The sequence below is a fragment of the Doryrhamphus excisus genome, linkage group LG1 (assembly GCF_037039965.1).
Source record: "Doryrhamphus excisus strain RoL-2023G ecotype Guam linkage group LG1, RoL_Dexc_Guam_v1.1, whole genome shotgun sequence".
NCBI lineage: Eukaryota > Metazoa > Chordata > Actinopteri > Syngnathiformes > Syngnathidae > Doryrhamphus > Doryrhamphus excisus.
In genome coordinates, this window is record NC_136357.1 from 2,373,822 (window position 1) to 2,386,413 (window position 12,592).

Genomic DNA, 12,592 nt, shown 5'->3' on the forward strand with positions numbered 1-12,592 from the left:
TTATATCTGATTTAATACACGGGTCAAAACCGACCCGTTAACATAAGAGATGATACCAAAAATCTAACACAAGAGGAAGGTTAAATGTGATAAACGATGGATTACTGTACTGGAATGACCGCAGCATCCTGACCTGAGAGCAGTGTGAAGGTCACGGAGTAGATTCCGTTCTCCTTGGTGGCAGCCGTGCTCTCCGTGTAGGTGATATCCACCTGGAATTTCACCGGCTTCTGGAAGACTGTCGGGCCGGCTGTGGACTTATACTCTGCTCGGAAACTGGTCTGTGAAATGACGCTGTGGCTCAGGCTTGGGATCTGGGAGCGAAGAAAAATTTAAAAAAAAACACGGCCATCAATAAAAGTGATGGCATAGGGACGCCGTTGATGTTTCATTTTTTACACTCATGCTGAAAACGACCACATCGAAATACCTCGAGGAGCCGCCACGCAGGTAAGGGACTTACTAATGTAGTCTTGTGTCATCGAACATAGCGCTCCTAAAATGAATGCGTATGCCCAAAAGAAAAAAGGCGAGTTGTGAAATTGTCACGTTTCACCCTCGTAGTGTGGAGTGCTTGACATTCCATTAATAAGAGTGTGCTTCAAGGTATAATTCCACTGATTCGGATGCCAATCTCCTGTCGGGACACCAGCTAGCACAGCCCGGGAGGGATAATAAGTACCTCTGGGAATGGAATGGGGGGGGGGGGGACATATTCGACATTGACCTGTACAGGCAAAACGAGCATGCGTGCATTTAGTTTGACTTTGTTCAAATATAACTGGGGTGAGGATAGGTTCTGTTCAATCCCGCATGCTGAATACTTAACAAGACTGCAATGTTTACAAGTGCTAATACTGCAGTTTTGCTCTATTATACACACACACACTGGTACATAAAAATAAATAAACACATGCTACTGACGGCAAAGCTTCTACATGCTAATCATGAATGCTTTCTGTTGATTTTCTTTTGAGTCTGCAGTCAGGTAGAAAATAGGAAACGAGCACAAGCAGTTTGGCTAAATTGCTACATAAATTACAAGCATGTTAGCAGACCTGAAACCCACCATGTACTCAGGAGACACATATCCGAAAAAAAAGGCTAAAAGCCAGCACCTGATTGAGAGGATAGTTACCACTTCCACACTCAGTATGAGATGTGAGGTGTTGTCACTTTTATGTCAAACAATATCACACTGGCTCATGACGGGAACGCTTCTATATGCTAATCATGAATGCTTTCTGTTGATTTTCTTTTGAGTCTGCAGTCAGGTAGAAAATAGGAAACGAGCACAAGCAGTTTGGCTAAATTGCGACATAAATTACAAGCATGTTAGCAGACCTGAAACCCACCATGTACTCAGGAGACACATATCCAAAAAAAAAAGGCTAAAAGCCAGCACTGGACTGAAAGGAGAGTTACCACTTCCACACTCAGTATGAGTGGATGTGAGGTGTTGTCACTTTTATTGCAAACAATATCACACTGGCTCATGACGGGAACGCTTCTACATGCTAATCATGAATGCTTTCTGTTGATTTTCTTTTGAGTCTGCAGTCAGGGAGAAAATAGGAAACGAGCACAAGCAGTTTGGCTAAATTGCTACATAAATTACAAGCATGTTAGCAGACCTGAAACCCACCATGTACTCAGGAGACACATATCCGAAAAAAAAGGCTAAAAGCCAGCACCTGATTGAGAGGAGAGTTACCACTTCCACACTCAGTATGAGTGGATGTGAGGTGTTGTCACTTTAATGTCAAATAATATCACACTGGCTCAAGTTTTGCTTTGTTCCCACTTCATAAAAACCCTTTACTTGTGTTCTGAGATCAGATTTTTAACATTTAATTACATTAATTCTTATAATATTATCATACAATCCCTCAGTACAGTACTAGTATCTGTACAATAATGTATTTTTGAACCATAGCAATGGGTTGCAGGATTGTCCAAGGGAAAAACATCAATAGCAAAGTAGAACACTTTTGTCACGTCAGCACAATGCAGTGCAAAAAGAGCATAAATCATAAAGTCGGGGTTTTGTACCGAGAGAAATGCTTGAACGATGTCGGCTTTGATGGAGCTGAGAGGCTTGTCCCTGATGACAATAAAGATCTGCTCCTCTTTTTCCAGGTTGATGAAGTTACCAAACCAGGATTTTTTGGCAAGTCTGTGGAAAGACCAAAGCAATGTTACACGATTAATTATAAAAAAAAAAAAAGTATTGTATGTTGATTGTATGTTGTTACTGTTGTGGTATATAACGTGATTTGTTGTCTTTATAATGCTGTGGCTGTAATGTACAGTCAATGAAGACAAATTGCCCCCCCGGGGACCAATAAATGCACGTAATCTAATCATGTCATACTAAGGCGGACAATAAAATGGAACGTGTGTTCTACAAAGGAGACAATCACCTGTGGCGCAGCTGCGCAAAAATCATAAACATTTATCTTACATTCTACTTTTGGAGAATTATCAACGGATATGAGTGATGGGTACTCATGGTATGACAAACAAGGTTGATATTCAGTTGATTTTTACTTAAAAATATGTTACAAACAATAATTATACCTTGTACTTCGGTTTATGACAAAAAAATAAAAAATAAAAAAGGTCAGTAAGGATAATTCATAATGCCGCCTACAGAGAACATACTAACTCCTTATTTCTAAAATCGCAAATACTTCAACATGCTGATATAGTTCATCTTCAAACAGCTAAAATAATGCATAAGGCTAAAAAAAACTTAACTAAAGTAAACTAAAGTAAAGTAAAATAAATACAAAATAAAATAAATAATATAAAATAATAATACAAATAAAATAAAATAAAATAAAATAAAATAAAATAAAATAAAATAAAATAAAATAAAATAAAATAAAATAAAATAAAATAAAATAAAATAAAATAAAATAAAATGTATTTTGGAAAGCAGGAAGTGAACAAATGTAACAGTTACTGATTGTTAAAGTACCAGATGGAGGGGTAGAATTTAATAAGCTTTACTTCTTCCTACTCCTTTTGGACATGTGGAACTGGGAACTGATTATGGGATGCACTCAATTGTAATCTGATGCATGTTCAAATGAAATAAAACCATTACCATTACCATTACCATTACCATTACCATTACCATTACCATTACCATTACCATTACCATTACCATTACAAAACAATGGACAAATATCAATATTATTATATGTTATCATTATTGCTTTTTTGTGACAGGTGAACTTCACCCTTGAGCACCAATGTAAAAGATGTCATACCTAATATTAAATTATGATATTTTTGTAACAAAAACATAACTATGCAATACAGAGACAAAGGTTGGAGGTTTATTGATAAACCTCCAAGTGGAGACTTGGTAGCTTCACACGAACAGACCTCTGAGTACTTATACTGTGGTATAGCTGGATATCCATTACTATGACAGCCAAAGTACTACACCGACTTACTCTGGGGAAGACTCTGGAGTGAGGCTAGACATCTCCTCTTGCGTGGGAACTGTGGAATCAAGAGTTAGAGAGTTAGAGTGAGACAAAAGCCCAAAAAGATGATAACACCTTTTTGAGGTGTAGCACAATTTAAAAAAAAAAAGTATCATTACTTCACACACCTTGGAGTTTCCTGCGGTGGAAGCGCGGGGAACCCAGGAAACTGTTCTTGATGGAGTTGAGGCGCGTCCTCCATGGCATGCCTCCAATGGAGGGACTGGGAGGCGGCGTCGGGGTGGGAGTTCCGGCCGGGCTGTCCTTGGGTGTGTGCACCGGGGTGCCCTTCGGGGTGGGTAGGGGACTGCCTCTAGGGGAGGGGTGGGGGGTAACCTGTATGAGGGGGATAGATTTAGGCGGGTGGTCAGCGTATGAGGAAGGCATGGACGTCACGGGGTGAAAGTGGTGCAGACGAATGGGGGAGGGAGGCACCACTGGGCTGAAGGGCACAGAGAGTTGGGGGTTGGCAGCAAAATGGGAGCGCCTCACTTGGGGGCTGTTTAAGGTGGACGTAACAGGGATGGGAGAGTTTGGAGAGAGCGGGGAGGTCGGTGTGGGGGGCATGGAGGTAGATGGTTGGTGCGGTGTTATCTGGCATGGAGCTGAGGGCTTGGGCGAGGATGCCGTGTCTGAAGACGCTTCAGGGAGCGGGTTGGATCTTGTGGCTTGGAGAGGCTTTGGGGCAACTTTGGGCTTGGCCGGCAGCGTCTGCGTTTTGTTGAGTGAACTTGGAAGGACCTCGGGGCTCGGGGCCAGTGAATTGGGTGTCGAGATACGAGGGCCTGCACGATTCGGAATTGGCTCAGGGGAAGGACAGGGGGTGGTGTTGGGAGACTGTGGCAAGTCGGTGTATTGAGGTGGAACACCAAACTTTCTACCAGGCTGTTAATAAAATAAAATACAAATACGAAGGAAGCCACATAGCCACACGAACACAGGAAGAACGTACAGAACCACCGAGCAGCCAGAAGCAAAGGAAGCAAAACAAAAGAGGGTAAAAATACACAAAAAAAAGAGGAAAAAAACATGCAGTTAGAAAATGTGACAAGAAAAAAATCAGGGAATAACAAAAAGATGAGCATGCAATTGTGTCAAATAAAATTAAATACAAACAGGAAGACAGGAATGTTGGAACTGGGGCCATCACCAAAGCCCCCAGTAGGGGTTACTGGTCTGGTATTGATTGTCCATCTTGGAATTGAAGCCACATTGAGTAAACCAATTACATGGACCGAATGCATTCGTTTTTTCAATGCATATATTTGGAAAAAAAAACCTCTTTGTGTTGAGGATCTTGTTTTAAAATTCCGCCTTAATCCAGCGGCTTCTCGGGTTAGTCAACTGGATACGTTTATTGCATGCATTCCCAAACGCTAGCTCAAAAAGTAGGATTTTGTAACGTATTCCTTGAGCTGGATTTCCACAGAGATCAAGCCGCAGAAAACAGAGATTTGGGTAATTAAGTGAGACGACGCTTTAGGCTTTGAGGAACATTTTGCTCCTACGGTAACTTGCACAACTTTCTCAAAGGACGATACTACAGGAGTAGTCAATGTACAGCTTGTATATGTATTGTATGTAGATTTAAAGTCCATTGAAAAAAAAAAGGTTTTGTAATAAAGTGTCATACACATTAGGCAAAATTAATTAATTGAATGTAAATTATTTTCTTGCATAAAGTAAATAGAAATACCCAATATTGTGCTGAATATGATTATTATATTATTCTGTGGCATTGCCGTGAAAATGATAAATGATAATTATAGTAATGCAAAGATTTTTATAATTAAGAAAGTGGAAAAAATATATTATATTTATATATATTTTTGTTGATTTTAACCCTTTAAAGGGCTTTATTGGAAAAAAAGAAAAAGAGAAAATAAAATAAAATAACAAAAAATGAAGTCCACTGAAAATTCCTCAGCATACAGCCAGAGGAGAACCAGAGCCTTAGGAGCCATCTGCATAGCCCAGCAAGGTATACTGTATTCGGGCACATGCCCCCGAGTAGCCGATGTGATGTGTGATGATCTCTGGCAAACCTTTTGCACTTTTCAAACATAACAGCACTACATTCTCCAGGCGTGGTAGACATGTGGCATTTCAAGTGTGTTGTTTGTTTACAAGTGAAAAAAGGGGCGCTTGATTTGCCCACCCTCACACAACACGATTATTTTAAATAATTTCTTTTTTCGCATAAAGTAAATAGAAATGCCCAATATTGTGCTGAATATGATTATTATATTATTTCATGGCATTGCCGTGAAAATGATAAATGACAGTAATGCAAAGATTTTTTATAATTAAGAAAGTGGAAAAAATATATTAGATTTATGTATATTTTTGCTGCTTTTAACCCTTTAAAGGCCTTTATTGGAAAAAAAAGAAAAAGAGAAAAAAAACATTCCTCAGCATACAGCCAGAGGAGAACCAGAGTATAGAGCCTTAGGAGTTATTTGGCATAGCCCAGCAAGGTATACTGTATTCGGGCACATGCCCCGAGGAGCCGACATGATGTGTGATGATCTCAGAGAGCATTTCGTGTTTTTTTCTCCTCATCGCGGAGCATTTGGTACAAATAGCATGCAAAATGTCACAGTGACTGTTTGTTTACAAGTGAAAAAAGGGGCGTTTGATTTGCCCACCCTCACACAACACAATTATTTTAAATAATTTATTTTTTCGCATAAAGTAAATAGAAATGCCCAATATTGTGCTGAATATGATTATTATATTATTTCATGGCATTGCCGTGAAAATTATAAATGACAGTAATGCAAATATTTTTTATAATTAAGAACGTGGAAAAAATATATTATATTTATATATATTTTTGCTGCTTTTAACCCTTTAAAGGCCTTTATTGGAAAAAAAAGAAAAAGAGAAAAAAAACATTCCTCAGCATACAGCCAGAGGAGAACCAGAGTATAGAGCCTTAGGAGTTACCTGGCATAGCCCAGCAAGGTATACTGTATTCGGGCACATGTCCCGAGGAGCCGACATGATGTGTGATGATCTCAGAGAGCATTTCATGTTTTTTTTTCTCCTCATCGCGGAGTATTTGGTACAACTAGCACAGTGACTGTTTGTTTACAAGTGAAAAAGGGGCGCTTGATTTGCCCACCCCCACACAACACGATTATTTTTAATGATCCTTTATATGGGCTATTTTTAATGCAATGGGATTCATCTGTAATATAATGTAATATATAATTATCATGCAACTCTAATATGAATAAAGGTATAGAACTGTTGCATCATTCATTTGAAAGCACAGATTTCTAATGCAGCTCATGTATTATATCTAATTAGAGTGCAAACCAAAAGTCCCATTTGCAGTAATATTGCTTGAATGTTGTGCTAAAGGTCACGAGGTACTGCATCGGAGCCCTAATGGCCGTCTTTATCATCTCTTGCTGACACGCTACAACAGCAAGAAGATGACATCAGCAGTAGTAGTTTATGGTCTTTCCATAGAGAAGCAGGCCAAAAGGTGTAATGTCATATAGCATGTCTGCATCTCTAAGTGCACGGAAGGTGGCGACCTACCCGGGGGCTGCTGAGCGGGCTGGTGGTGAGGCCCGAGGAGGCTCCGCTAATGGACCGTGACCTGGAGCACAGGAAAAAGACACACAAGGTAAGAAGCAGTCGGGTTTGGCGGGCTGATCATGTGACGCTGTTACATGGTTAAATGCAGGCACGGGGTCAGAAGCTTGGAGGTCAGATGTTTTGCACCGGGAAGCACTAGAGCATATGGCGGATACCAGGCGGATACTTGGAAGGTGGAAACACTAAAGCACGTAAAGCGCACACACACACACACACGCGGTATTTAACAGTGACTCCCAGCAATCACTGTTGATTTGACTACACGCTCACCTGGAAATCTATCAGCGCCTTTCCACACATTAGCATTCAAATTAGCTTTTTTTTTTTTCTCAGTCTGCACTTCGCTAATAAATAAAACATGTCAACTCTTTGCACGAGATCAGTAGCAGATATCTTGAGGGGGGGAAATGAAGTAGGGCATTTGGTGGTGTGTCATTCATTTTCCGTTTCCATGCAGATGCTGTCAATAATATTGTGAGCCGAGCCAAGCTCCGAAATGAACAATCAGAGGACAATCTGTCTCCATCATATACACACAGACACACAAACAGTGCCTGTCAACACCAGCTGCTCGCTGTCTCAACACTGCTCATTTTTAACATTCATTCCATTAAGGCACCCCTCCTTGTGCCAACATGTGGCCCGAGCCCCGGGATTTCAAAATGAAGAGAACCGTCAAATGAGAGTTTTCCCATCGGGATCTCACAAAAAGTGACTTCCTTAAATGGACCTAAAACTACTTACGTTGTAAGTAAATCGAACCTTCTAAATCAGGGGTCTCAAACACGCGGCCCGCGGGCCAAATGTGGCCCGCAGGACACTAATTTGAGGCCCCCGCCTTGATATGAAAGTTTAATGTTAGTTGGAATGGATGCTGTATGGTATCATGTACCCAGAAAAAATTATTACGTTTGATTAATGTTCATGTTAAAGGTTAAATAACTGTTAATAGTTATCCTCCCTATATGTGTGGAAGTGGTAAGTTTTTGGTTATTTAAGTTTAAAGGAAATAACTTGAAGGCTACCGTTTAGGTCGCTAGCACTCTAGTTTGCGAGTTAGCATGTGTCTCAAGACCCTGCAGTTGCGCAATATGTTGTAAATAAAAAGAGTATAAATGTGACTATAGTCGTGTTTTGTCATGTCTACAGGGCTCTAATAATGCTTTGTTCATTTTAATCTGAAAAAAATAAATTTGTTTACCCACCAACTATATGTGGTTTATTATTTGCCGTTTTATTGTTATTATATTTATTTATTACTGATTGATTGATTTTCTTTATTCTTTATTTATTTTTCATCTTATTTTGTGCAGAAAAATAAAAATTAAGATATTTTTATTGTAGAAAATCCGAACCAAAACAATGAAAAAGTTTGTACATTTTTCTGTTTTTAATAAATGCGTTTTTTTTTTTTTTTGGAAAACCTGATGCGGCCCAGCCTTGCCCAGACCCTAGCTCCAGTGGCCCCCAGGTAAATTGAGTTTGAGACCCCTGTTCTAAATCATAACTGCATGAAGAAAAATCTCCCCCCTGAGACATAAAAATAAGACGGTAACTGCTACAGTGAAAAGACACAACTCCCACTCAAGTTATTTTTACAATATTCTCACTGATTACACTTGAGCGTAGGCGATGCTGAGAGCACGTGGACTCGTACCCGAGCAGACACTCGGTTTACATTGAAGGCACACGGTCCACTGAGACGCGGCCAAATAGCTTGTGCGCCCCTCGTGTCAACCCCCTCGGTCCATTATGACCATATTGTTCAACATAGCCTGCATCTGTTCGTGTTGAACCAGGAGGTCCATAGAGCGAATAATACAGATGGCGATGCTGCACGCTGGGATGCTCTATCAGAGACATCCTCTTGTTTCAGGAAGATGCTGGACTACAGCATCATTGGAGTGACTGCTCCAAGGGCTCCAAGACCCCATAAATGCAACAATGGATGCACCCATGCCTATTTACTGAATACTATAATATGCCTCTTACATAATGGTAATGGTAATGGTTTTATTTCATTTGAACATGCATCAGATTACAATTGCATCCCATAATCAGTTCACAGTTCCACATGTCCAAAAGGAGTAGGAAGAAGCAAAGCTTATTAAATCCTACCCCTCTATCTGGTACTTTTACAATCAGTAACTGTTTCATTTGTTCACTTCCTGCTTTCCTAACATAGTTTAAGATTTAATTTAATTTAATTTAATTTAATTTAATTTAATTTAATTTAATTTAATTTAATTTAATTTAATTTAATTTAATTTAATTTAATTTAATTTAATTTAATTTAAGTTTACTTTTTAGTGTTTCAAGTGTTTGAAATGTACTTCTTCCCTGAGATCATATTTCTCCTCTCTCGTAGAGAAGTATTGGATGCTAATTAGCTAATTGGTTATTTTTAGCCTGGTGCAGGGGTGGGCAAACTACGGCCCCGGGGGCCACATCCGGCCCACCAAGTGTTTGAATACGGCCCGCTCGTTCTTTGCAAAGTATTTAATTTAAACTTAACATACAACCCGGCATCATGACTTGAGCCAACCTTATGATGGTTTAAGTCGCTGTTTTATCATTTTTGTTATTTGATTTGGTCTGCTGTTTACAAAGTGCTCCTATGTATATAAAATATATAGTCTGGCCCCCCATAAATATTATTAGTAAGTATTCAGGTATTCCATTTCTATGTCCTTTAAGTGTACTTTGGAACAAGTTTGATGTAGTGGCATGTATTTTTGTGTCACAGATACCCGGTTTTATAATGGTGTTAATGCTAACATTAACAGTAGTAACCAGACCCAAAAGCTAATTGGCTCCAAAACAGTATTGGTACCTCATTTTGGTGCTAAACGAGTGCCCACATTTAGAATGCTCATCCCGATCCCCATCTGGGTGCCGAGATGGAGTTACTCCAAAAGGGTCTGAGACGAGGGTATGGAGCGAAAACAAAACCCGAAAGAAAATATAATGGAAGCCGAAGCCCTGTGAGCTTTTTCTTTGACTCCGCTTCAGCGGTTGATTTCCTCTCTGTGAAGCAGATTGCCGTATCAATCAACACGCTCTTTAAAGCAATTTCCTTTCCCGAGTCTGGAGAAACTCCCTGATGATGCACTAAATTAATATCCACAGTTCAGCTCCTCCAGTTTGAAGATGTAATAAGATCCCTGCAGCTTCTTCTCAACAGATCTGTCGTACATGTGCTGCATTTCAGTATCTAAAACACATTAGAGTCAATAAGTAGCATCAACCTTAGGACTTATCATGACTACTCGCTGGAACTCAACTCGTTTCAATCAAATCGAGTGATGAGAGGATTTGTCAAGTCCAAAAAAAAAAAAAAAAAGATTTAATATGCTACTCCTCACACTGTAGCACTTTTTCATATTTAATTTCCATATCATTAACCTGCCCTCATTTCTCTTTGCATGCTCTTAGGATTTTAAATGAAAGCAGTGGGATTTCTTGCTTTAAATGCCCACTCGACATACTTAGAAGAAATATGTGTGTGTATTTTTGTGCGACATCGCCACAACAGCACATCAATGTCACGCTACCTGATAGCTTTAGTCCTACCAGTCTGTCATCGGGGCATAATAACGCCGACTCGGGTTCAGAGAACAGGCAGATAAAAGTTTAAAATGTAGCTTCACAGTTCTCTCCTTAACAACACATTTCACTACGGCCGCTATCTGCCGGAGAGCAATAAAACACAAGAAGCGGGAGAGAGATTTATAGCCACAGACATTTGATTTGGAGTCGCAGAAGCAGCGGCGTATAAAACTAGCAACCAAATCGGCAGCACGGATAGATGGCAGACAGGGAAAATCTAGCCGCATTTCTACATTAGTGGAGCGATTCTACACTAACATGGGGGGTGGGTTGGGGGGTGGGGGGGTGACAGGGACTGCGGATGAGCGGCACGAAGGGTGGAAAAGAAACTGAGTGAGTGAGACTGACAGGAGTTAAAAAAAAAAGGCTGGAGGGAGCACATAGTTGACATTTGAATGGAGGGAATAAAACTACAGAAATAAAGAAAGATGCAGCAAGTTTGTTTACAGCTGAAATATAATATATGGACAAAGGTGTTTTTAGTTGCCAAATGTCGCTATCACAATTCCCCAAAATTAATTAAAGATAAATAAATACAAATCACCAATTTTATTTACTTAAAAATCTTCCAAAGTGCTCATTTTTTATTGGTCGGCATTATATTGTAGAAATAAAATATTAACCTACAATAGTAAATAGAAATAGAAATACAATGCATCAACAAACGCGTTTGCTTTTAATTACCAAATATTGCCATGACAATTCCCCAAATTATAATACATTAATTAAAAATAAATAAATACAAATCACCAATTTTATTTACTTAAAAATCTTCCAAAGTGCTCATTTTTTATTGGTCCGCATCATATTGTAGAAATAAAATATTAACCTACAATAGTAAATAAGCTGAAATGTTGACATCAATAGCTAATAATACCAAAAAGCTTGAAATTATATATGACATATAAAACTTTTTTTTAAAGATATTAAAAAAATAAATACAAATCACCAATTTTATTTACTTAAAAATCTTCCAAAGTGCTCATTTTTTATTGGCCGCATTATATTATTGAAATAAAATATTAACCTACATTAGTAAATAAGCTGAAATGTTGACATCAATAGCTAATAATACCAAAAATTTTGAAATTATATATGACATATAAAACTTTTTTTTAAAAGATATTTAAAAAATAAATACAAATCACCAATTTTATTTACTTAAAAATCTTCCAAAGTGCTCATTTTTTATTGGTCCGCATCATATTGTAGAAATAAAATATTAACCTACAATAGTAAATAAGCTGAAATGTTGACATCAATAGCTAATAATACCAAAAAAGCTTGAAATTCTATATAACATATAAAACTTTAAAAAAAAAGCTGTTTAAAAAATAAATACAAATCTTCCAAAGTGCTCATTTTTTATTGGTCCGCATCATATTGTAGAAATAAAATATCAACCTACAATAGTAAATAAGCTGAAATGTTGACATCAATAGCTAATAATACCAAAAAGCTTGAAATTATATATGACATATAAAACCTTTTTTTTTTTTTAAATTATGTGGATCGCAATCTCCAAGGTCATTTGGGTCAATTGTGTAACGTCGCTTTCTCGATTTTACACATGCCGACATCTCTAACAGAAGTTATCCTTTCACTTGTAGCGTCTAGTTATGTGGAAAAATAAACCAGCTTTGCTTTGTGTCATGAACTCCATTGGAGAAATGCATGTTTTAAACACTTCCGTTTCTTAAACGATTATTTTATGATGAATTAGAAAATGTGTCCATTGCTGAAACCTTTTCAACATGTTGGCTCGACTTCGGCTGCATTGATTTTGGCATAAACATTTTCAATGTTTGTATATCGGTAACATATAATATAATAAATGAACTCTATGTAGCTCAGTGTATGTACACTATTGA

At 38.3% G+C, this 12,592-nt stretch overlaps 1 protein-coding gene across 10 annotated transcripts in view; it reads right to left on the bottom strand.

Annotated features, from left to right (window-relative positions):
- brsk2a (BR serine/threonine kinase 2a) overlaps nucleotides 1-12,592 on the bottom strand; it is a 209,072-nt gene that overhangs the window by 8,263 nt on the left and 188,217 nt on the right. For 6 of the 10 annotated variants that reach the window (XM_058075839.2, XM_058075840.2, XM_078793369.1 and 3 more), the window contains 5 exons: nucleotides 7,053-7,113; nucleotides 3,629-4,385; nucleotides 3,468-3,516; nucleotides 2,053-2,176; nucleotides 134-314 (listed from right to left, as the gene is read on the bottom strand). In XM_058075839.2, coding sequence (XP_057931822.2) covers nucleotides 134-314; nucleotides 2,053-2,176; nucleotides 3,468-3,516; nucleotides 3,629-4,385; nucleotides 7,053-7,113 — 1,172 coding nt within the window. The remainder of the gene's footprint in view (nucleotides 1-133; nucleotides 315-2,052; nucleotides 2,177-3,467; nucleotides 3,517-3,628; nucleotides 4,386-7,052; nucleotides 7,114-12,592) is intronic. The other 4 variants (XM_058075842.2, XM_058075843.2, XM_058075844.2 and 1 more) reach the window with 1 other exon arrangement.